Source organism: Phocoena sinus, chromosome 3 (assembly GCF_008692025.1).
Source record: "Phocoena sinus isolate mPhoSin1 chromosome 3, mPhoSin1.pri, whole genome shotgun sequence".
Taxonomy (NCBI): domain Eukaryota; kingdom Metazoa; phylum Chordata; class Mammalia; order Artiodactyla; family Phocoenidae; genus Phocoena; species Phocoena sinus.
The window spans coordinates 55,379,853-55,405,536 of NC_045765.1; the positions used below are offsets into that span (position 1 = coordinate 55,379,853).

At 54.4% G+C, this 25,684-nt stretch overlaps 1 protein-coding gene across 1 annotated transcript in view; it reads right to left on the reverse strand.

The window, feature by feature from the left end:
- PSD2 (pleckstrin and Sec7 domain containing 2) overlaps positions 1-16,584 on the reverse strand; it is a 51,117-nt gene extending 34,533 nt beyond the window's left edge. The window contains exons 1-2 of the mRNA XM_032629226.1: positions 16,471-16,584; positions 1,991-2,415 (exon numbers count right to left, since the gene is read on the reverse strand). Coding sequence (XP_032485117.1) covers positions 1,991-2,364 — 374 coding nt within the window. The 5' untranslated portion in view covers positions 2,365-2,415; positions 16,471-16,584. The remainder of the gene's footprint in view (positions 1-1,990; positions 2,416-16,470) is intronic.
- Between the last annotated feature and the right edge of the window lie 9,100 nt (positions 16,585-25,684).

Genomic DNA, 25,684 nt, shown 5'->3' on the forward strand with positions numbered 1-25,684 from the left:
AAGAGATACAGAGAGCACGAAAAACAAAGACAGAGAGACAGAAAGTAACAGAGATAAAGAGACACACGGGGAGAGAGAGAGAGAGAGAGAGAGAGAGAGAGAGAGAGAGAGAGAAACATAGAGGCAGCAAAAGCAAGAGACACAGAAAAAGAAAGAAGCAGGCTGAGCCCAGCCCATTTCAGATAAACCAAGGCCCACCATTTGCAAAGAAGCACACCCCTGGTAACCTTGAGGATCTAGCTATGCCCTACTTAGCCCCTAGTCCCTGGGGCTTAGCAGAGACTGAGCCATATTTGGAGGACTGGGAAGTGCCCCACCCCCTCAAACCCCTCCTTGGACCCCCAGTGCCTAAGTTTGATCCCTGAGTGCTTCCTGGAGAAATGCTGACCTGAGAGAGAAAAGCTGAGGCCACAGCCATCGGCCACCCCTGTCCCACCAGGAGTTGAGACGGCAGACTCATTTGGAGAAGGAAGTGGGGAAAGGGCAGAAACCGAAAAGGCGGCAGGATGCCCAGCAGGGGGCTGGGATGGAAGTTGCCTTTACTGACCTCCAGGAGGAGGGGAGGGAAGAGAAGGGCCACTGCCCTGGCTGCCAGAGCAGACACCCAAAATCTGCCCAGCAGCTCTCTCTGCCAGGCCCATGCTGGGTCCTGGAACAACAAAACAGAGTCCTGCCCTTGGGGGCTCTCATCTCATGTCAGAGCCAAGAACGGTCCCCATATCTACCACCCTCTCATGTACCTGAGCAAACCTGAGGGGTAGTTTTGACAGGGGCTTGAAGACCATCAGCTTAATCTCCAAACTTCCATCTGCCTCCACCTTCAGCCATCCTCCAAAATTATACCAACCTAAATACAAACAGCGTGCTCCAAGAAGCCCCAGCCTCCGGCCCGCCCCCATAGGCCCTGCCCCCCATAGGCCCAGATGGAAACTCTCTCTTGGCACACCCGGCACACACTGGCATCTGACCCCACGTACTCACATTCCTGCCCTTGGAGATCTAGACACACTCAGCCCCACACATCCCCGTGCAGACCCAAACGTGCAACTCAAATGCACAGGCCAGGCACACTGACATGCTCACACATCCCCGTGCACACACCAGTATACACACACGTGCATGCCCCACAAGCACATGCTCGCACACCTCCTACACCCTTGTCTGCCCGGGCCAGTGCCTGCAGTGGTACACAGTAAGCCTTCTATATGCTTTCTTTTCTCAGCCCACACTGGAGGTTTCTAGTCATTCCCCTGCCCCATCCTCGCCTCCTTGTGCAACTGGCACCTGTAAGACGCCGGGCCTCTCCACCTCCAGCTGAGGATAACAGAAATGGGGCTGTAACTCCAGGAAGTAGGACTTATTCCAATAAGTAGGAGCTCCTGGTCGAACTCCCAGATGGCACTCAGGGAGGAGTAGCTGACAAAGATTAATCCACATAAGCCTACTCTCTTGAGGTGAGTTGCAGAATTGGGACATTCTCATCTCCAAGAAGCAGAGGGATAGGCCAGATGACCTCCCACATCAAGGCATTTTGGAACTCTGATGTCCAGCCTGGGATGGAGGGAGTGTGGCCCTCCAACCCCACATAGAAACAGCCTACGGTGGAAGGGGAGGTGGGGGAGGGATGGATTGGGAGTTTGGGATTAGCAGATGCAAACTATTATATATAGAATGGGTAAACAACAAGGTCCTATTGTATAGCACAGGGAACTATATTCAATATCCTGTAATAAACCACAATGGAAGAGAAAAAAATTTTTTAAAAAGAAACAGCCCATGGTGAATAGGAGGGCTGGGTGGGCGTGGGGGCACAACAGCCCTGCTGGCCTTTGAAATATCTCTTATGGCCCTATCCTCCCAAAACAGGGACACAAAATTCCCATTTCATGTATGAGGAAAAACAAGAACCAGAAAGGGTAAGTGGCTAGGCCCAGGCCACGCAGCATTGGAGCAAATGTGGTGAGCCCCCCATCCCGAGACACCCACTTACCCCAGTGGAGGATCCTCAGTGTCTGGACAGAGGCTCCTGGAGGCATCGTCCCCCTCCGCCAGCCCACCAGCCCTCCAGGGCCTGGACTCTGTAGAGTCTTCCAGAATGTTTGAGTCTGGCCCCAGGGCTAGGCCATTGGTGAGGGAGAGGCCAAGGCTGAGGCCGTGCAGGGCCATGTCCAGGCCCTTTGTATGCCCCTCAGTGTGCACCAGGGTGCCCCTCATCTCATGCCCTGGGCTGGTGTGGCCACTGTTCAGGTCCTCACTGGATGCCATTCCATTCTGGACCCCAGGCTCCTCCTCAGGCTCCAGGCTGGGGTCGCAGGTGGCACCATCTTCCCCAGGCAGTGCAGATAGAAGCTTATCCTCATCCATGGCAGCCACTGCTTCTACCCCGTGCTGGCTGCTTTTGGGACCCAACTTGACCTGGCAGTGGATGGAGAGAGAAAGGGGTGGATCAGAAAGAGCAGGTGCTGGGAGTCCAAAGCCCAGCAGAACCAGCAGCAGGCAGCCTGCCTGAAGACAAGAGGATGGCCCAGATGATCTTCTCAGGACCTCTCAGCTGGAGTCTGGGTTCAGGCTGTGGCCTCTGCACTGCCTTGCTCAGGCCAGCACCACTCACCTCTCCCCGGACCCCCAGCCACTGGTGTGCCCCAGTCCTACCTTCCCCGTTAACTCTAATATATCTCTGTTGTGCCCTTCAGAATTCATCAAAACCCTCCGAGGAAGATCCAGTTTGGCAGGTACTAGGGAAGGGTCCAGGACTCCTCCAAGGCCACTTCCTCTCCTGCTGGTGAGAGAAGGGAACAAAACACCAGGCCTACAGCAGCCAGCCACCTTGCTTCTTTCCATGTTCCCTTGCCCTGGCTCCAGGAGCGAGACAAGTGGTGACTGAAAAGATCTGGACTGGGGGCTGACTTTAGAGGGAGAGTTAAGTAGGGAGGCAAGGAAGTCAACAGAAGTGCAGCTTTATTAACAGAGGCCACCCTAGAGAAGCCAAAGTGAGGCCCCGAGGAGGCGCTGTCCAGGGTGCTGAGTGGGGCGGCGCCACCCGGGAGACTGGCCGAGAGCGGGGCTTCCTCCACCGCTGAGCGCCCAAAGCCCTGGCTGCGCGGGGTGCAAGGAGGAGGGGGCCTGGGGTTCCCCTCCACACCCGGCCCCGGCCCCAGCACTCACCCATCCTTGAGGAGGGACTCGTGAGGAGGCTGCCACGGGGCCCTCCAGGGGAGAGCACTGGAAGGGGAGCCCCACTCACTGTGCCCCACTCACTGTGCGGCTTCGTGGGGTCCACGTTGGGACTCCTCACCCCACCCAGGCCAGCCCCCTCCCCTCTGTCCTGCCCGGGGTCTGTTTCTCCTCTGTAAAATGAGGAGACCCATTTTCCCTGCCATCTCCACACACACATCCTTTTTTAAACCGATCAGAACAAGCTTAATTTCCCAGAAGCTTCCTGTCCAATCTCAGGAGGGTGGGCAATGTGATGGGCTGTGCTCTGGCTCTCCCCTCAGCCCTCTCTGCCCCACCTCACCCCTAGTGGCCTCTGCCACCAAGGACACAGACCAGTCCCTCCAAAGAACTTCCTTCCTCCCCTCTTTGGACCTCAGCTTCCCCCAGTAACCCCACTCTCCTCTGGAGAAAGGGTGCTGGGGGTTCAGGAGACAGCGGGAGGAGGAGAGGCACGCAGGTATAGCAACAGGGATTTAAGTGAGGCCCATACTCCCCATACTCACCTGGTCAAAAGCGTCACCTGAGGAACTTGTTAAAATACAGATAGGCCCTCCCTCAGGCCTCCTGAACCAGAATCTATAGGGAACGGGTATAGTAATCTGTTACTCTTATAATAAGGCAAGTTTGGGAAACACTGGGTTAGACTCCAGGAGAAACTTCCCACTTAGAGATGAGCCTGGAGAGGAAGGTGAGTCTACTTCTCTGGGGGCTTCTGGGCCCTTGGGAGGAGCTCTGCCACCACAGGACCACTTAAGATTCATGTACCCCTTGGTTTTCAAACACGGAGTGGAAGAGAGCAGGCAGGACCGATGGGGATCTGGGGCCCCAGCCCACCCACCCTGACAGTCACCTCCTAGAGTTTTGAAGACTGTATGAGCATAAGATTTTACTCTAAAAAACAAAACAAAAACAAAACAAAACTTCCACAGACTAAAAAAAAAAAAAAAAATCTGAAAAGCTAGGCTCTAGAATATCTGGGCCCTGATCCTAGGACACTGGAGACCCCAAGGGGCTCGACACTGAGTGAGAGATTCTTTCTGGTCTGCCCTAAATCCCTGCTGCTGCAGTTGCTATTTCAATCCGTTCCCTCGGGTTGTGTACTCAGAGCAAGGAGAACAGGAAGTAATCTCCTCAGCTGAGACTCCTCGGGGGTGAGGGGAGCATTTAGACAGGAAAGAGGAGGGACAGTGGGGCCTCTGGGCCTGCTGCCTGAGTTCTAGTCCTCTGGCCTGCTTTCTAACCCACAGGCCTGGGTGAGCACTGGATCTGTGGCACAGGGTTTCAACCTAATTCTACCAGGATTCCTCAAGCTCCCACACCCACACACGGATGCTTAGCCCCGCTTTGGCCAGGGCTCTGCCTGAGCTCCCAGTGAGGCCTGAGATTTGACAGCATAAGCGGCTTCACCTGGTGCTCAGTCTACACCAGCCCCAAAGCCAGGGTTATGGACAAATCAAGGACCTCTTGGGAGGCCCCTACATCACCTCCAACTTCCAGCAGCTGCCTCAGGCTGGCTCTAGCCCTACCTGCCCTGCCGTGTCCTCCTGCAGCTGAGAGCAAGATGGAGGTTCTGCCAATACCAGGCACGGGGCCGGGTCCTCAGCTTCTGGGGGTGGACAGACAAGGGGCACATTGAGCTCCACTCTGGGAAGAGGCCCAGAGTCCCTGCCTGGGCTAAAGGCCAGCTGAGCCCAGAAAGAGCTGAGCCAGGACCCCCCTCTCTTTCTGGGACTAAGGGAGGGGTGCCCTTCAGGGCAGCGGCGTGAAACAATGCCCCAAGTCCTCACTCTGAATCACCATGTGACCTGGGACTCATCATTGTCCCCTCTGGCCTTTGTGAACCCATCTGCAGAATGGGGGCATCACCTCTGCTCTCCTTCCCCAGGGCTGGTGGCAGAACTTAGGGTCATGAATGATGAGAGGGCTGAGATCCAAGGAAAAACAAACTCACTACAGAGGTCAAGGAGAAAGGCAGCTATGGCCCACTCTCTCCACTACCACATTTGACATACGGGGAGACTGAGGCACAGAACCAGGAAAGGCTTTGCCCCACGTCACACAGTGAGTAGCGAGACTCAGGAGTAGCCTCCCTCTGCACCTGGATGGGCTGGAAGCACAGGATGAGCCCCAGTTTCCCAGACCCTCCCTCAAGATCATGGCTCAAATTCTCATCCAGAAGAGTCTACACAAAGCAGTGACCCTGCCCACTTCCAGCCCTGCTGGCAAGAGCAGGGGACGGGGTACAGCTGGGCCACAGGGCCCACTCGTGAGAAGGAGATGCCTACAGATGACAGCCCAGCAGTGGCTAGATCCTCTGCATCCTCCCTCAGCCAGAACCAGGCCCCTCTCTCAGCAGGGGCTCCTGTGATTGCCCTTGGGATAACCTTGGGCATAGCAGCCTCTTTTTCAGCACCAACCAAAATGGGGTCCATGATGGTAATGGAACCCTGGCTGGGCCAGGGCTGAATGCCAAGCCAGCCACTTTCTGGGTCTCAGCTGTTCCTGCAACAACCCTATCCTCCCTCCCCACTCTCCCATGGCAGCTGGAGTGAGTTGTGAAAACACAAATTATATCATACCCCTCCCTCACTGGCAACCCTCCATCAGCTCCCATCGCCAATCTGGCCTCCTCAGCACGGCCTAAAAAGGCTCTGCCTGAGCTGGTTCACTACCCTCAGCCCATCCCCCACCCCAGCAGCCACACTGGCCTTCTTTCTGCTCCCTGAGCTCATTCCCACCTCAGGGCCTTTGCACCAGCTGTACCCTTGGCCTAGAATGCTCTTTCCCTAGATCTTTTTTTTTTTCCTATGGTTCTAGCCTGAACCAGTTTTTACTATGATGGCTTTATTTTATTCATTTATTTTTTTTAATTTTATTTATTAGTTATTTTTATTTTTGGCTGCATTGGGTCTTCCTTGCTGTGCGCAGGCTTTCTCTGGTTGCGGCGAGCGGGGTCTACTCTTCGTTGTGGTATGGGGGCTTCTCATTGCAGTGGCTTCTCTTGTTGTGGAGCACGGGCCCTAGGCGCATGGGCTTCAGTAGTTGTGGCATGCGGGCTCAGTAGTTGTGGCACGCAGGCTCAGTAGTTGTGGCACGCAAGCTCTAGAGCGCAGGCTCAGTAGTTGTGGCGCACGGGCTTAGTTGCTCCGCGGCACGTGGGATCTTCCTGTGTCCCCTGCATTGGCAGGCGGATTCTTAACCACTGCACCACCAGGGAAGCCCTCCCTAGATCTTTAAATGACTGCCTCTTCTGTCACTCAGGGCTCAACTCCAGCGCTGCCTCCTCAGAGAGGCCCTCTCTGACTACACAGCACTCTTTTACACTCCTTCACGGAGAAACATATCTGCTAAGCATCCTTTAGCAGACCTGAAACACCCTTTTCTATTTGTTTCCTTATTTTCTGCCCATCTCGCTCACTAGGTGGTAAGTTCAGTGAGGGTGGGGACTATGTTCACTGCTGTCTCTCCCAGAGCCTAGCACAGTGCCTGGCAAAGAGTGGACACTTTTTAAATATTTAGTGCATGATAACCTAGAGATTGCCATCATCCCCACGTAAGCAGAGGCTGAGAGAGGTTGAGGACCATGCTCAGGGTCACGAAGGTGGAAAGTGACAAGGCTGGCTTCTGCATGGAACAACACGGGACTGTCACAGGGATAACCTCGTAAAGTGCCTTCCATGCTGGGATCCAAGCCAGGGACTGTGGGAAGCCCAAGGAAAGGGCTGGAGGGCCCAACATGTTCTCTAAGACAGAGGGCAGATGCACAGGTGCAGGCGCCTGCGTGCACGTCTCTGAGCAAGCGTACGGTACAGGCATTTGTGGGCACACACACACACACATCCCACATATATTCAGACCCATAAAAACACATGAAGGGAGCTGGACAGCTACTCATGAGGTAGGCTCCTGAGGTGGTGAGGAGCCTACAGGCCTAGGGGCAAGGTCCGGGGCAGCTAGACCTACCTCACTGGGCAGCTGGGTGATTGGTTGAAACCATCCTGCTCTGGGAGCAGCCGGGGCAGGGGAGGGACAACCCAGTGCTTCAGGCTAGGGCAGGTGGTGGGGAAGACAGGCACCCACACTGACCACAGCCACAACCCTGGCATCAGGCAGCTGTGTGGGTTTGGGAGGAGATGGGGGAGTACAGGTCAACCTGGTAGAAATGGGGGCACAGGAGGCAGAGCTGGGATAGGGGACCTGTGGCAGTGAGCACTATCCAGGACAGGCAAAATCTAAGAGCCTGTGGGATGTCCAAGAATGCCTACAGCCCAGGCAGGGTATGTAGAGGGGACAGGGAACAGAGAAAATCATTCTGGAATGTCAGTGTACAGGCAAAACTGAGACTACAGCTGTCCCAGGCAGCAGGGCTGGGAGCCAGGCACTCAGGTGTTGCCTCCAATGTGCTAGGGGGGCTTGGGCAAATGAAACACTTCTCTGGCCTCATTCCCTGTGTACATCAGAGATTCCTAACCATTTCTAAGCCTTAGACCTCTTTGATGGAACTCTGGATCTTGCTCCAGACAGACTCACACAGGTACACAATATTCTGAGTATTTTTTGAGAGGCTCATGGACCCCTACAGCCCATCCATAGGAACTGGGCATGAACCCCAACCTGGACAATTCCCAAGGACTTTCCACCTCTGACATTGTACACTCGGAGTTCCATGAACGCTACTTGGAAAAGAAAAAAAAAAGCTGGAAACCTTGCATTCTCAGACCTATTTTCTGCCCCCTGGGAACCTACCCTGAACACCCCCATTGGTTCCACTGCCCTTTCCCAAAATTTCTACTACACTAATTGACTCCCTAGCTCACCCGGATTTCAGCACATGGGCTGGGATCTTCACACACACACAAACACACAACTGCACCCACATGGGCAGTTAAATTAGACGATCAGCGAAAAGGGCTGGTGTGTTGTAAGTGCTCAGAACAGACCTTGGCCAGCTGTGCCCCACACCATTCATGGGGCCCAGGCTGGCCCAGACCTGTCCACTCCAGGCCTCCACAAGAACCTGCTGAGCCACTGACAGCACAAGCAACAGGGAGGTGACAGGAAGACCTCTCAGCGGGGCCCCTGGATCACACAGCTCACCATGCCCCCCCACAATCTCTGCCAGCCAACAAGTCTGGAGGTCAGGACCTTCCTGTCATCCCAGAGCTGTGAGCACACTCCGAGGCACAGATCAGCCTGGGCGTGTACCTCCTCCATGTCCCACCTGCCCGGGGCAGGGAGATGCCCCGGATAATACGGAGGGATGTCTACCCAGGAGCCTTGGGAACTGCCCTGCCTCCATTCCCCAAAGTGACCCTAATCCTTCTACCTACTTGGTCTTCTCAGCTTGGACCACCTAGTGCCTCAGATGGGACAGTCCAGGACAGTGGGTCAGCACCCTAACTGTGCAGTCAGAAAGACCTGGCTTCAAATCCCACAAGCTGTTTCACCTCAGGAAAGTTGCCTACCTCTCTGAGCCTCAGCACCCTCCTCAGCAAAATGGGGGTGGTGGTGCTAACAGCATCTGCCCCGCAGGGCTGCAGGGAGGACAAAGGAGATGGCTTGGCTGCGATGCTCAGCTCAGAGTTAGGCACAAGTGCTCAGGGAAGGGTGCTTTTCCAGAACCATCTCTCAGGTCTGCAGGGGAGGGAGCTGGCTGCCCACATTGGGGGCGGAATGCACAGGGGAGCAGCACAGGACACCCAGTGGGCCCCAGCAGACATTTGCCCTAGGCAGCCTGTCAGAGCAGGTTCTGAGGCAGCGGCTTCAGAAGCCCAGCCTGAGGGTGGAGGCAGGAGAAAGGCTCCTGTGGGGACCAGGAGGATGGGCTAGAGAGGGTGCCCCACCCTTTCCTGAGGCAGGTGAGGACCCTACAGTCCTGGCCCCACTAACACTCCTGCCCCAGACCCGGCTCCCTCCTAGCTTTCCATCTCAAGGCACAAAAGCCACACCAGATGCAGGGCAAGGGCCAGGGGTCTGGACCTCCCTTAAAAGACGCCCATTCCCTTCAGGTGATGTTAATCTGGGATTAACCGGGAGCCCAGCACCAGCCTGCTTTCTTCCTCTCAGCCTGGCCTTGGGTTGTGGGCGTCTGGAAGGCCTCCTTTCTCATGGTGGGGCAGGCAGAGGTTCCTGGGATTGGGTGTACATTTGCATCTTATCTGCATGTGCCCCGCAGCCTGCTGGGACTTTCAGGGGCCCCTGGGCCCAGCTCTGCAAAGGTCATTCTTTTACATGTCCCAGCTTACTTCACTCCCCACCCCACAGCCACTTGGCACCTTCATTTGCTTAGCATTTGCATACATCTGCACGCTGGTTTGGAGAGCCCTCAACACTGATGAAATTCACAGCGTCTGCTGTCAAACCCCAAATCATGTTTATAGCTGGTGACTCTACCCCCAGTCAACTTCCCTGCAGGGTGAGCCCTCAGTTATCTGGGACCACAAAGGACTAGGCTGTTCTGGTTAAGCTGGCTGCTGCCTGTCTTCCTGGAACTTCAGCTGGCACCTGGGACTCATTCTGCTTCTTGAGCCACATTTGAGCCATGAGCCTGCAGGTTGAAAGCTTAACCCCGAAAGCTACAATGAACTGACCAAGGGCAAGTCCTCCCAGCAAGTCCTGCCTTGGCTAAAAAGCCTGGGGAAGGGCAGACTCCAGGGGCTCAAACTCTGAGCAGCCTCCCCCCAGTCTGGTTCAACAGCCAGGAGAGATGAACCAAGAAACTTCATCCTCCCTGCTCCCTGCCCAATTTTCATTTACCCCATACTCTCGAGATCCTCACATTCTCTGTCCACCCTGCCTCTTCCTCTCTGCCTCCTTCCCTGAGACCTTCCTCCCCACCCTCTCCCCAACCTCTTGATTACATCGCTCCACGTAACCCCTCCCTTGCTGAGGCTCCTCTTCTCCTCCCTCCCTCCTCTTACCCTGTCCTCTACTGTCTGTTTTAGGGCTTCGGCACAGGGTCTGACAAAGGTTGTGGTCTCCTTGGGCCCGGTTGAAGGTGAGCAGCGTGTGATGCAAAGTGAGCGGGTGTGAAAGGGTCTGTCCCCATCTTTGAAACTGGCCCTCCCATTCAGCCATAGCCCACTGATGGGAGATCTGGGGGCCAGTAAAAGTCTCACCCCTTCATGGACTGTCCATGGGATAGGAGAGAAAGAGAGGAGTCAGGAATGACGCCAGTATTTCGACCCTGAGCACCTAGAAGGATGGAGTTGCAATTCCTGAGATGGGGAAGACTGGGTGGAGCAAGTTTGGGAGAGAAGATCAGGAGGAGAGGAGCTCAGCTTTGGACAAGTTGGGTTTGAGGTGTCCAGTAGACATGGCAGTCGAGATGCTGAGTGGGCTTTTGGAGCTCAGGAGAGAAGTCAAAATTTGGGATATAAATCTGGGAGCTGGCAGCATATAGGTGGTGCATAAAGCCGTAGGACTGATGAGATCGGCTCAGGAGTGAATGCAGATGAGGAAGAACAGCCATACAAGGGCTGAGTCCTGAGCACTCCAATATTGTGAGCTGCGGGTCGGGGAGAAGGAGACTGAGAAGGAGTAACCACGAGGTCAGAGGAAAACAGGACAATGGATGTCCTGGAGATCAAGGAATGTATTTCAAGGAAGAGGGAGAGATTGAAGGTGCCAAAGGAGGCAGATGAGGACTGAGAGTGGCTATTGGGTGTAGCAACATGGAGGTCATTGGTGACCTTGAGAAGAGCAGTCAATGGACAACCCTTCTGGGGAGGTTTGCTGTAAAGAGGAGCACAGAGATGCAGTGGTAGCTGGCTGGAGAAAATGAGAGAGCCATCTTTTAAGACAGGAGAAACAATAACAAGATATCTGCTGAAAGCAACTTCCCTGGTGGCGCAGTGGTAAAGAACCCGCCTGCCAATGCAGGGGACACGGGTTCGATCCCTAGTCCGGGAAGATCCCACATGCCTTGGAGCCACTAAGCCCGTGAGCCACAACTACTGAGCCTGCACTCTAGAGCCCGTGAGCCACAACTACTGAGCCCGCGCACCACGACTACTGAAGCCCGGGCACCTAGAGCCCATGCTCCACAACAAGAGAAGCCACCACCATGAGAAGCCTGCGCACTGCAACGAAGAGTAGCCGCCGATCACCGCAACTAGAGAAAGCCCACGCGCAGCAAGGAAGATCCCACGCAGCCAAAAATAAAATAAATAAATTAATGTATTACAAAAAAAAAAAGATATCTGCTGATGGAATGATCCACTGGGGGGGAGCCTATAATGCAGGAGGGGGCATTTGCTGGAACAGTGTGCCCTCCACCGCCCACATTATAGGTTCCCCCTCTACTGCACAAGGGGACAGGATCTATTTGCACAAATCAAGGGCTGGCCTAAACCAGGAGCAGGGACACTTCATCCGCAGCAACTGGGGAAGGCAGAGCAGTGGGTACAGATGCTAGTGGATGGGTGAACGTAGCACTGGGAGTCTGAGGAAGTTCTAACTGCTTCTGTTTTCTCAAAGAAGTAGGAAGCAATGTCATCAGCTTTGAGGGGGGATTGCAGAAGAGGGGCTAGGGTTGAAGGCAGAACAGAAAGAGTGAAATAGTCATCAGGTAGGGGGAGAGGGAATGGACTGAGGACCCATGTGGGACTGCGGGACAGCACTAGGGACACACCCGAAGTTCATGGTTTTGAACTAAATGTGAGACCAGCCGGGGCAGTGGATTTCCTCAGCCCCATTCAGCTGCACGGAGGGAGCAGACCAGGCACTGCATTTAACCAGGGTTGGGGTTTTGCCAAGCAAGTATGAAGAAGTGAAATGAGGTAAGGGAGTTGGGGTCTTCAAGGGAGAGACTATCCTGACTTTTATAGTGGCAGCTGCCTCTGAGCCGGCCCCTGCCCCCACTCAAAGTCCCTCCGCTGCTGGTACCTGAAAGCTCACCATCCACTCCCTGCTGTGGGTTGTGTGTGGCCTTCCCTCTGCCCTCATCCCACCAAGACCTGGGGAAGTGAACTTCCCATACGCTGTTCCTTTGACCTGGAAAGTGCCTCAGACCTCACACACTCAAACCAGCCTTCTCCACATCCTGTCCAAGCCATTGCATGGCAGCCCTCGCCACCACTAGTCAGATACCAGTGCTCTTCATTCTGCCTCCTAATCTCTCCTTACTCCATCCCTTCTCTCCACCCCCCACCTGCCATACCCCAGTCCCAGCAGGGCCACCACACCAACTCCATTCCCCTGTGCACTCCCTCCGTGCGCCGTACGCAGCGGCCTAGAACCCAGTGCACCAGCGTGTTGTGCGGGACCATGTCACAGCCTCCTGACCATCCCTTTCACCCCGTTCACCCCGCCAGTCCATGCCATCCTCCTCAGAGCGCCCTTCCCAGCACTCACATCTGCCTCATCGCTCCCCTCTTTAAAACCCTTCAGTAGCTCCCCGTGCCCTTGGGGAAAGGGCCAGCTGTCAGCCCACATTCTAGGTCAGCTGTGGTCCAGGCCCCACCCCCTTTCTTCCTGTCTTGCCCCCCACTCCCTCTCCTCCCCCCCGACCCTGTGCCCCTCACTGCTTTCTCGGGGCTTCTTCCCCACACTGACAGCACTGGCCCTGAGTTGTGGCTCATCCCATCCACACCCCTGAGGCTGTGAACTCCTTGAGGGTGCCATTAGCATCTGCTTAATCACCCTTCTCCGGCGTATGTTCTGAAGGGGGGGTTCAGTCAGTTTTGCTGACCTGGAGTGCGGGTGACCAGGTGGATGAAGCTTCTGGAGGTAGGGAAGAGGGAGGAACAGGATTGAAACAAAGGGACTCCTTAGCCAAGTGACCTAACTTAGCACCACCTATTACAGCACAGGCTAATGACATGCGCCTGCTGGTGGACACGACATCACCTATGGGATATTCCTGCCCAAAATATTTAACCTGACTCTACTCATGAGAAAGCAATAAGACAAACCCAGAATGTGGGGCATTCTCCATGAACACTGACCAGGGCTCTTTAAAACTGACAATGTCATAAGAGACTTCAAAAAAAAAAAAAAGCAGGGGCTTCCCTGGTGGCGCAGTGGTTGAGAGTCCGCCTGCCGATGCAGGGGACGCAGGTTCGTGCCCCGGTCCGGGAGGATCCCACATGCCGCGGAGCGGCTGGGCCCATGAGCCATGGCCGCTGGGCCTGCGCGTCCGGAGCCTGTGCTCCGCAGCGGGAGGGGCCGCAACGGTGAGAGGCCCGCGTACCGCAAAAAAAAAAAAAAAAAAAAAAAAAAAAAAAAGCAGAGAATTGTTCTAGATTAAAGGAGACTAAAGAGCATAACTAAATGCAATGTGTGATCCTTTCTCAAAAAAAAATTTTTTTAAGCGATAAAGAACATTACAGGGACAACTAGAGAGATTTGAATATGGATTACATGAGATTAGATGGCATCATTAAATTTCTTGGATATGATCAACAGTACAGTTATATAGAAAAATGCCCTTGTCTCAGGAAATTCATGTTGAAGTATTTAGAGCTGAAGTGCTATGATGTCGGCAACTTACTTTCAGAAGTTTCAGAGAGAGAGAAACAATCAGATGTGACAAGACAAAAAGTTAGGGCGGAGGGAAGGGAGTGGAGGGAGACACTCTAAAGAGGGGAGCTCAGGGCCCCTGATGGCGCAGGAGTCAGGAGAGGGCAGTCCTTACTGCAGCAGACAGCACGCTGGGCTGTGGGCCTGACCTGGACGCCGGAGTCCTCCCGGGCCAAGCAGACACAGCCCTGGAGCGGCTCACCACCTAAACAGGGTCAGGCTTACCTACGAGCAAACCAACTTAGGAGGACAGGGCCCTGCAGGAAACAGCCAGGTCCCAGGGAGACCAGCAGGGCAGCCCTCAGCCGGGACAGGACTGGCAGGAACAGGGACCCTAACCCACCTCTGCCTGAACCGTAGCAAGGAGCTGGGTCTGTCCCAGGCCCACCCCCCTACCAAACACCCCTCAAGGGGTGACAGCCTGAGTGTATCCTCCCGTGTGAGGAGCCAGGCTAAATATGGAGCCCCAGACATAAGATGCCTCTCAAAACAGATTTTCCTGGAAAAGACCATCTGGCAAAGAATGTCTAGAGCATCGTCTGTCACGAGAGGCAGTGTTGTTCTCCTTCAGGCCAACGTCCGGAACGGGAATGCCTCGATCCCAGCTCTCTAGAAGATCCCAGCTTAGTGCCTCAGTTTCCCCCAAGTTCACTCTCTTGCTCCAGATGAAAAGGTGCTCAGTCCCACCTCCCTCCTAACTTGTACCTCCAAGGAAGAAGAGAATGAAATTGGGGACAGAAGTCCAAGCTTCAAGCAGTTCTGCCCATGTGCAAATCCTGATTCTGCCACTTACTAACCAGGTGACTTTGAACAAGCAACTTTTCCCTGAGCCTCAGTATCCACAAAATGGAAATAATGGGCATACCTCCCTCTAAAGGCTGGTCTGTGTAGGAGAGTACTTAGCACAGTGGCAGTGCACGATGCTGGAAGCTGGGCGAAGCAATGTCCCCCCCACCCCTCTCTCAGTCCTGTCAAGAGCAGCAAGCCCTTTCCAGGTAACTTTGCTCCCCTGCGTTAGGGAACACTGCGGGTCAGGTCGGCTGGGGGAGCGCACACCCGTAGCTGTCAGACCAGCAGCAGGAGGGAAGCCTCTCAGGCTGGCACAGGGCACTCCTGGGATTACAGGGTACAAGTCACCTAAGCATTGAGGTTTCAGCCCCTGCAAAAGGCACCAGCAGGGGAGGACTTCAAAGGGCATTCCAGTCAACCTTCTACCTTTAGTTGGGCCACCACCCACCTACTCATCCCAATGTGTGGGAATCCTCTGGTTCAGGCCACAACCTAGGGACCTGCCATGTTTCCACCAGGACCAAACTTTGCAGTAGCCTCATTCAAAAGCCACTGACTCTTACCATATGCTGGGGAAAAGGGGCTCTTGAGAGGGAAGGTGGGTATGATGGAAGAGAGGGAAGGTGGGTAAGGGAGGGCAGCTGGCCCATTTTGCTGATTCAGAGACCACAGGTCATAGAACTTGCAGCATCCCTGGGAGGCAGGGTTCCTAACCTCCCAAGGAAGGAGTGGAAAAATGACTATATCTGCCAGGGCCAGAGGTTGGACTTGGAGATGGTCCCAATGCCCCTTCCCCACTCTCCCACGAGCTGCCTGAGTATCCCCCATTAAGCAGCTTTTGTTTCCAGGGTCTGGAAGAAGGAGCTGGAGAACCCAGGAAAGTCCAAATGCCTCTCCCCAAACCCAGGCTGCTCATCTGTCCTGGCCAAACCCTGAGCCCTCTCCCTGCTCCCCATTCACCCACCCATCAAGTTCAGCCTGGCTTAGCCTGAGCCTTCCAGGAATTCTCAGACCCACTTCCATTGTGGCTGGTGCCCCCAGTTCTCTCCCAGGGCACCCCAAGATGGCCCTAAGGTTAAGGGATGGGCTGAGGCAGTGGCCCCCTGGGCCTGTGCAGAGACAATGCCCCCAGTTCTGATTCAGGGAGTCCCCAGGTCCTCCAGGGAGAGCAAGAGTTGGAATACCTCCTCCTAGGAGGGGGGCCAGCTAAGCAGGTGGTCCCCACATGTGGACTCCCTGCCCCACCCCAGCCCTAGCATTGACTACTAGGACCCCTCCCTCCCTGCGGCTGCCACAGCCATTATGTGCCTCCTGGCCTTGCCTGATGCCTGCCACGCCCCCATGCAAGCCCTGCTCCAGCGGCAGAGCTCAGAGCTGCTGAGGCCTGGCCGCTAAGCCAGGCTGTCAAAGTTGGGAAACTGGAAAGAGAAATAAATCTTCAAAGCTGCTCCGTGGTAAAGGTGGTGGCCAGCAGGCCTGGCACCCAACACCCCAGGTCCCTGGCCACCAAGCTCCAATGGCACCCCATCAACGTACACGTATGCACTCGGATTAGACAAACGGCGGGGGGCGCGGGGTGGGAGGGGGAGGAGATCAGGAGACAACTGGGCTGCCGGCCCTAACCCTCCCTGCAGGCTGGCCTGGGGCTCTCTAGCGGTGCCCTCTCTCCCTGGCCCAGACTCTGCCATCCCGGGCTTCCTCTTTCGGCCCCATCTCCATGACAACCGTATCCTTCAGATGCTCCAGCCGCCACGGAATTGATCTCGAAATGTAGCTTTGTTAGCAGACCCAGGCGGGCACGGAGGGCGGAGGGCGGCGCCGCCACCCAGCATGCTCCCCCCAACCCCAGCAGTCCCTCCCGGCTCCCAGCCCGGCTTCGGGAGGGGCGGGGTCCCGGAGCACGCTGACCCTGGGAACAAGGTGTTCCCGCACGGCCCGACTCACCGCTCCGGCTCGCAGTCGCTGGGTCCAGCCTCTCACGGTGGGGCCATGAGGAGGCCACCGCTGGACTGACCGTCCCACTCCGCCACCGCCTGTCGGGGCTCCCGCGCTCGCTGCTATCCCTTCAGGTGTCGGAGCGCGTCTGTGGAGAAGCAGAGCAGAGGTAGGGGGGACGTACGGCAGGAGGGAGGGAAGGAAGTAGAGAAGGAGGGAGGGAGGAGCGGGAAGGGCGGGGAAGGGCGGGGGGACTGCGGGCGGGGGGCGGGGGGAATGGAGCCGGGAGGCGACAGCGGCCACGCAGGCCGCCCGCCCGCCTGCCCACCTGACCCAGCTCTGCACTGAGGGCCGGATCGCGCGCCCGGACCCGGCCGAGAAGGGAGGCAAGCCCTGTCCCGCACCAGCCCGCGCCGGCCCTTTAAGAAAGTGGGGGAGGGGAGCGCTGCGAGGTTCCGCCCCCGCTCCTAGCCTAGCCGAGCTCCAGCTGTCCTCTAACCCCGGGCCAGCCGGCCGGACCCAACACCCTCGGCAGGACCTTAGGGCCCCAGACCCTGAGCCCTCAGGAACCACCCTCCTCGAGGTGAAGGAGGGAGCGGGTCCTTGCCCCCTCCCCTGGTCTGTTCATGGTCCGACTCCTTGCCCTCCACACCCCCGCCAGCGCTCGCGCACCGTGGCGCGCGCGCGCACACACACCGCCACACACACCGCCACACACCACACACACCACACACACACACACACACACACACACACACACACACACACACACACACACACCCGCCCAGGGGAGACCCAGCCGACTGAGAGGAGCGAGGAGTGAGAGGAGCGAGGAGTGCCGGGATCACGGTGGATGATCCCAGAGAGAGGGAGGCTGAGCCCAACCGACTTAGCTACCTACTGAGACAGACAGAGGGACAGACAGACCTGGGGTATGGGGTGAGAAGGGGGGCTTGGGACAGAGCTGGAAGGAGTGCAGTGAGGAGGGGTGCAGGAGAGAGGGACAAAGGGGAGAGACCCTGAGGGAGGGGAAGGGGGGAATACAGAGTCCCAGTACCAGGTCAGGAGCCCAGTACTCTGGGCTGTGGAAACTCTCTCCCAAGGAACCTGCCCCACAGACCCTGCTAGTCACCACCTGCAGACCTCCCCCCACCCCAGGACCCTAGCTCTGAAGAGAAAGTTGACAGTATTGTACCTGGGCTAAACACTAAAAAGAACATCCTGGCTGTGAGGCTCCTACAGGGCAAGGTTCCACCCTTCAGAGAGGTAATAAAGGGCCCCCACCCACAGGGATCTAGGGAGACCGGGAGCTGTGGGGAGGCAGGGCAGGTGAGCAGGCCCCATGCCATGGACAAGGGAGATCAGGTTAGGGTCAGGCCCTACCACAGGAAGCCACTTTCCACCTTTCTCCTTCCACTCCAGCCCCCAAGCACTGTTCACTTCACCCAGCTCCTTCCCACCTCCACACTTTTTCAAGTATTCCACCCTCTGCCCTGTCGGGCCTTGATCCTGCTGTGCTCAATGAACTCCTACCCAATCCTCAAATCCCTGCTTAAATGCCTCTTCCTCCATGAAGCTTTCTGCATCCTTCCTCCCACCCATACACACATACAGTTAGGGACCCTCTTCTTAGGCAGGAGAGGATGACAGAAGAGAGGATTTGCTGACTTATGAGGGGTGCCTAAGCTGTGCAGAGTGGCAGTAATTGGAGGTACAGGGTCTGAACTGTGATCAGTCTCCTCCCTCTTCAAGCTGGGCTACAGCTGGAGCTGGGGTTTCATCAACCACAGTGACATTTCTGCTATTAACTGTGCATCTACTGGGTGCCCGAGTCCACACTAAATGCTTTCTACGTGTTATATTTAACCCTCAAAACAATCCTACCACCTGTTTTACAGATGAGAAAACAAACTCCAAAAGCATAAGCCAGGAGGTCTGATCCTGTAGACACAGCTGAGCAGTTCAGAGGGCACTCTGGCCACAGCCCTTCATGGCCCATCAGACCCTAGGACATACCCAGGGAGCCACTCTACTGCAGGGGCCCAGGATCTTCTCGAAGGACACAGAGGGATCATGGCTTCCCTGCTGTCCTGCCCTCTACCTTCTGCCCTCTGCTACCTGCAGGCAGAGCTGGGCGGCAGTTGGCAACCAGCAAGGGCGGTGGGAGGAAGTGGTGGTGACAGGGCTTTGCTCCTTATCCTCAGGACCCATGACCTCAAGTCACAGCTGGACCACATTTCTGAGTTTTCACTTCCTCATCTACCCAATGAGGATGGCCACAGCCCCTCTTGTGGGGCAGGGATGAAAGGAGTTAATGTGCTCGGTGCCCACCCACCCAAGACCCGGCTCACAGATGCACCCAAGAGGCCTCTCCTTCTCTCACCCCCACATCCAATCCCTCAACAAATCCTATGGGATTTACTTTCAAAGCTGTCTCAAATTGGCCACTTCTCATCAGCTCCACTGCCACCACCTGCCTCAAGCCACCATCCTCTCTCACCAGGATTATTACTGTAGCCTCCTAACTGGTCCCCCTGCTTCCACACAGCCCCAGTACCAACAATCCCAACACTGCAGCCGAAGGGATCCTGTTCAGTGTAAGTCAGATCATGTCATTCCTCTGCTCAAAATCCTCAAATGGCTCCCTTGTCACTAAGACTCAAGCCAAGCCTTATAATGGCTACCAGGTCCTACTGTGATCTGGCCCCAGTCACCTCTCTAACCTCACACCTCTCCAGCCACACTGGCCTCCTCTCTGTTCCTCTAACACACCAGGTACACTCCCCACCTCAGGGCCTTTGCACTTGCTATTCCCTGTGCCTGAAACACTCCTTCCCCAGGTAGCTGCATGACTCACTCCTTACCCCCTTCAGCTCTCTGCTCAAATGTCACCTTCTCTGACCACCCGACCTGAAATACTACCCCCTCCCTCACCCACATCTTCCCTTCACCTGCTTTCTTTTCCTCCATAACGCATATTTGTATACTACATGTTTACTCGCTAATTCTGGTTATTGTCTGTCTCCCTCCCACCACTACCATCACTGGGCCATAAGCTCCAGGAGGGCAGGAAATTTGTTCCGTCACTTCTGTAGCAGTGCCATCGTCTTCCCCCACCACGGCACATACCACACTGTGCCATTACTCTCTGGACTGGATGGTCCCAGAGGGCAAGGGCCCGAGGTAGGGAAGCTGTGCAGTGAGGAGCAGGTGGGGAGTCAGAGTGGCCAGAGGTAGAATCCTGGGAGCCTCAAGGTCTTGTCTTTACATCCCCAACATTACCTGCAACTCCTGTGTTAACTGGGAGGAAGTGTAAGGTGCAAAGACCATGCTCACTGGCAGCCCGTGGCTGTGAGGATGATTCATCCATTAATTCAACAAACATTTACTGAGCACCTACTGTATGCCAGGCCCTGAGGTGAGGGGGAGGGGGAGCAGAGCCCAGACGAAGTCCCTCCCTCCACAGCTCACAGCCTATCAGATGATTTCCCAGGGGAAGTATCTCTGTAGGTGGAGCTTCCTGGGGCAGGCAGCTTACCTACTTCACCCCACTTATCACAAGGTGAAGTCAAATTTTAGGTATGGATTTTACTAGTTTCCTGCCTACAATCTCACCCAGACTGTGAACTCCAAAAAGGGGCATGGACTGTGTATCTAGTTATTACCGGATCCCCAGCATCTAGTCAGGGCCTGGAGGGTAGCTGGAGCTCAGTAAGCATCGGAGGGATGAATGAATAAATGAGTAGTAAAATAGAAGCAGGCCCCTGAAGAAGGTGAAGACTTGGGCTTGCAGCCAAGAGAAGGCAGGGCACTGCCTGAGCAAGGTGAGGTAGAGGGAAGGTCCCCTGGAGGGGAGCAAGCCCATGGGCGGGAGGGAAGGGGGACTGCTCAGGCTCTGAGAGCTGCCTGTCCCACACCCTCCCCCAGCAAGTGTGGCCCTGCCAGTACTGGTCCAGGGCTGGTGGACAAAGCCCCACAAGGAGTGCCAGGGACTTGCAGTGCCTAGAGCCAGCCGGCTGCGGGCCCAGGGCACAGGCAAAGCCTGGCCGGCCCAGAACTTTGAGGGCCTTTGTGGGCTGCTGGGAGCCAGTCCAGGAGAATGCCGGGAACTGGCCAGGGTGGGATGGGATGCACTCCCATGCTTCCGGAGGTCCAGCTGGCCATCCAGGCCTGGATTAATAGGGGGGTTAGGAAAAGGATCTCCTTCTGCCCCCCAAATACTTACAACTTGGAGAGCTGCTAGAATTGGAGTGTCCGGCAGATCCCATCCAGGTTACTGAGGCCCAGGAGATGGGCTCAGCTAGGGCTCATAGACTTAGGGTTGAAGCTGACACTCCCCCTCACTCCACGCTTTGACCCAGGAAGCCCAGCCAGAGAGAGGAGGAGAAGCCTTTTTCAAAGCAAAGGGACACGAGATATGTCGACTCCTGCCCCAAGAAGCGCGGCCAAATGGGAATGTCCAGGGAGGGCGGGCGCGGGGCTTAGAAGCGGAGCCATCTGGGGCCACGAGGCTCTCCGCCTCCCTCTGCTGGCCGGACTCAGAATTACCAGAGCGTCTCGCGTCACAGGGCCACGCACCGGTCCTGGGTCCTCCGTGCCGCGCAGCCCAGCTCGCTCGCTCTCTCTCACTCATCCAGAAAGGAAACGAAGGTCATATAGGTCGTCCCCCTGCCTCAGCACCAGGCCCAGCCGCGCCCCAAGGTCCAGTCGCAGGCCGTCTGTAACCAGCCTCCGTGCTGGGATGCTCGCTCTTTCTGAAAGTCCTTTACCCGCACCAACCTAAGCATTTCCTTAACTTGAATCAGGTTGTCTCCGAAATCCATGCTCTTCCACAGTACAGACGGAAAACTGAGGTTCCACTGACTATCCTATGGTGACCCAGGCCCCGCTTCCTTGGAACTGAGGGGAGTACAGGTACTTCTCCCCAGGGCAGCCGGGAAGACAGGACTCTAACTGGCCGAGAAGCAAGAGGCCGCCCCGCCCACCCCCTTCCGGAGTACTTCAGAAAGCAGTCGTCCACGAATGGGTTCTTTTGAGGTCGGGGCGCCACCTGCTGGTACCTACAAGAATTGCACCTGCACCACCAGGCACAGCCACGGGCTAGGAGAGACCGCGGGGAACAATTAGAGCAGCTGATATTTATTGACTGTTTCGTTAGGGACTTCCCTGGTGGCACGGTGGTTAAGAGTTCTGCTGTCAGTGCAGAGAACTATGGGTTCGGGCCCTGATCTAGGAAGATCGCACATGCCGCAGAGCAACTAAGCCCACAAGCCACAACTACTGAAGTACGCATACCTAGAGCCGGTGCTCCACAAAAGAAGCCACCGCAATGCGAAGCCGGCGCACCGCAATGAAGAGTAGCTCCCGCTCTCTGGGACTAGAGAAAACTCCCGCGCAGACCCAACGCCGCCAAAAATAAATAAGTAAATTTGTAAATAATAAATGATTTTTTAAAAAAACTGTTATGTGAGCCAGGTTCATCCTAAGTTCTTGGCATTATCTCACTTCACACACTATCTCATTTCATCCTCACGGAAACCCTAGGTGAACATCATTCAGCCCATTTTACCCATGAGGACACTGAAGCTAGGAAAGTTAAGGGACCTACCCCAGAGCACACCCTGGTGTGTACTTTAACTGGGCTCTTCCACCTGCACTGGAGGTGATGGGGGAAGTGGTAGCTCGGGAATGAGCTCTACAGGGGACACCTCCCACTTCCCGCTTCCCTCCCCAATCTTGGGTGCTATCCATCTCAGCTTAGCTTGCAGCTGGTGTGGAAGGATCCCTCAGTCTGTCTTGCCCCATCAGTGCCCATGTCCTTCTCTCCCTCAACAGTTTGAGAGCTCCTCTATGGCAGGACCAAGGCAAATCTGTTCCCATTTCCCCACCATTCAGCACTGATAACTAAATGCCCTCCATATACTAAACGCTTCTCACCTGTGACTGCCACTTGCTGACCCTACTCGGCCCCTTCCTCACTTCCCAGTTCAGGAGCTCAGGCAGGTACAGTTTAAGTGGCTGCAAGTGATAGAAGCCGGCCTCAGTGAAAGGGGGCTCAAGTAAATGAAAAGTCCAGGAGTAGATCCAGCTGCAGGAAGTACCAAATCCAGGGTCCCAAAAGTGGTCTTTCTGCACACCTGTAGCCCACTATTCCTCTGTGTGGGCTTCATTTCCAGGTAACCTCTTCCAACAAAGTGTGGCTCAGGCAGCTCTGATCTTCCGTCTAGCTTTGAGGGAAGAAAACTTGCCCATCCCAAGAATGTAAGCAAAAGTCTTAGGATGCAGTCTCATTGGGCCAGCCAGCGAAATAGGCCCAGCCTTGAACCAGTCACTGTGGCCTAAGGAGTCACTGCCCCCCTTGGAGTGAGGAGTGGAGTCAGCCCCAGGTAATCGGTATGGACCAATAGTGGGAGGGGAAATTGTTCCAAAGGAAAACAGGGAGAGGAATCACCAGGAGGAGGAGGATGGTTGCTACACATCAAACAGCACTGACATCCACGACACCTGGCCATGCCAGAAGCCCATATTTTCTTGGCTCCAACCCATTTTTAGACTGCAGACCCCTTCCCAACTTATCCTACTTTCTTTCTTCTTTCCTTCGTTCATTCATCGAATTGTCGTTGAGACATTACATATTCATGCTTCTGGGTGAATCACAGCAGTAAACAAGAGGCGAAAATCCTTGCCCTCCTAAAGCATTTCCAGTGGGGGTGGGGGAAGAAACGAAACAATAAACACAATAAATAAGTAAAATTTATAATATTATAGACAATGATGAGTACTCCAGGGGAAATAGAGCAGTGTAGAAGGGCCCAGGAGGTGGACAGGGTGAGGGGTACTGCAGCTTTAAATAGAGTGCTACTCCCCTTCAAGTGGTGCTGGGAAACTGGACAGCTACATGTAAAAGAATGAAATTAGAACACTCCCTAACACAATACACAAAAATAAACTCAAAATGGATTAAAGACCTAAATGTAAGGCCAGACACTATCAAACTCTTAGAGGAAAACATAGGCAGAACACTCTATGGCATAAATCACAGCAAGATCCTTTTTGACCCACCTCCTAGAGAAATGGAAATAAAATCAAAAATAAACAAATGGGACCTAATGAAACTTAAAAGCTTTTGCACAGCAAAGGAAACCATAAACAAGACGAAAAGACAACCCACAGAATGGGAGAAAATATTTGCAAACGAAGCAACTGACAAAGGATTAATCTCCAAAATACACAAGCAGCTCATGCAGCTCAATATCAAAAAAACAAACAACCCAATCCAAAAATGGGCAGAAGACCTAAATAGACATTTCTCCAAAGAAGATATACAGATTGCCGAAAAACACATGAAAGAATGCTCAACATCACTAATCATTAGAGAAATGCAAATCAAAACTACTATGAGGTATCACCTCACACCAGTCAGAATGGCCATCATCAAAAAATCTACAAACAATAAATGCTGGAGAGGGTGTGGAGAAAAGGGAACCCTCTTGCACTGTTGGTGGGAATGTAAATTGATACAGCCACTATGGAGAACAGTATGGAGGTTCCTTAAAAAACTAAAAATAGAAATACCATACGACCCAGCAACCCCACTACTGGGCATATACCCTGAGAAAACCATAATTCAAAAAGAGTCATGTACCACAATGTTCATTGCAGCTCTATTTACAATAACCAGGACATGGAAGCAACCTAAGTGTCCATCAACAGATGAATGGATAAAGAAGATGTGGCACATATATACAATGGAATATTACTCAGCCATAAAGAGAAACGACATTGAGTTATTTGTAGTGAGGTGGATGGACCTAGAGTCTGTCATACAGAGTGAAGTAAGTCAGAAAGAGAAAAACAAATACTGTATGCAAACACATATATATGGAATCTAAAAAGAACCAAAATGGTTCTGAAGAACCTAGGGGCAGGACAGGAATAAAGACTCAGATGTAGAATATGGACTTGAAGACACAGGGAGGGGGAAGGGTAAGCTGGGACAAAGTGAGAGAGTGGCACTGACATATATACAGTACCAAATGTAAAACAGATAGCTAGTGGGAAGCAGCCCCATAGCACAGCGAGACCAGCTCGGTGCTTTGTGACCACCTAGAGGGATGGGATAGGGAGGGTGGGAGGGAGACGCAAGAGGGAGGAGATATGGGGATATATGTATACGTATAGCTGATTCACTTTGTTATACAGCAGAAACTAACACAACAATGTAAAGCAATTATACCCCAAAAAAGATGTTAAAAAATAAATAAACAGAGTGCTACTGCTAGACACCTTGAGAAGGTGAATTCAAGCAAAGACAAGAAAGAGGTAAAAAGAATTTCTCATGTAGCTATCTGGGGGGGTGGAGATTTCCAAGGAACAAGAACAGCCAGTGCAAAGGCCCTGAGGTAGGAGTGTGCCTGGTGTGTCCTTGGAACAGCAAGGAACAAAGGGAACAAGGGGAGGGTGGAGGAGATGAGGCGGAGAGGAAGGGGCCAGGTGACATAGGGCCTTGAAGGTCATTATAAGGTCTTTGGCTTTGATGCTGAGTGACATGAGGAGCCACCCAAGCTCTAGGACAAAGAACTGACCTGATTTGACTTATATGTTTAAAGGATTCCTCTGGCTGTTGGGGATAGATAGGAGGGGTCAGGGCCAAGCCTGGAGACCAGTGAGGCTACGGCAGAATTCCAGGGGAGAGTTGATGGGAACTCAGACCAGGGTGGTAGCAGCGGAGCTGGTGAGAAGTGGCCAGATTCCGGATGTATTTTGAAGTTAAAGCCAATAAGCTGAGTTGAGGGATTGGGTGTGGGGTATCAGAAAAAAAGGAGTCAAGAGTAAAGCAAAATAAGAAAACCCAAACAATAGGAAGGACGGAGTTGCTGGGAACTAAGGTGGGGAAGTATGTGCTTGAGGAGGACAGGTGGAGATTGAGACATCAGTTGGCCACCCACGTGGAGATGTCAGATAGACAAATGGATACTTGAGGAAGGTCCGGGCTAGAGATGGGCATTTGGGAGAAGTCATGAGGCCACCTAGGAGTGGGGGCGGGGTATGTCAGAAGCCCTGAGGGCTTCCCATATGAACAGGTAGGTGGGGGAAAGGGGAGCACAAGATGGGGGACTGGGAAGGAGCATCCAGAGAGGCAGGGGAAAAGCAAGAGAATGTGGGATCCCATAACCAAATGAAGAAAACATATCCAGGAGGACAGAGATGAACCAAGTCAAAG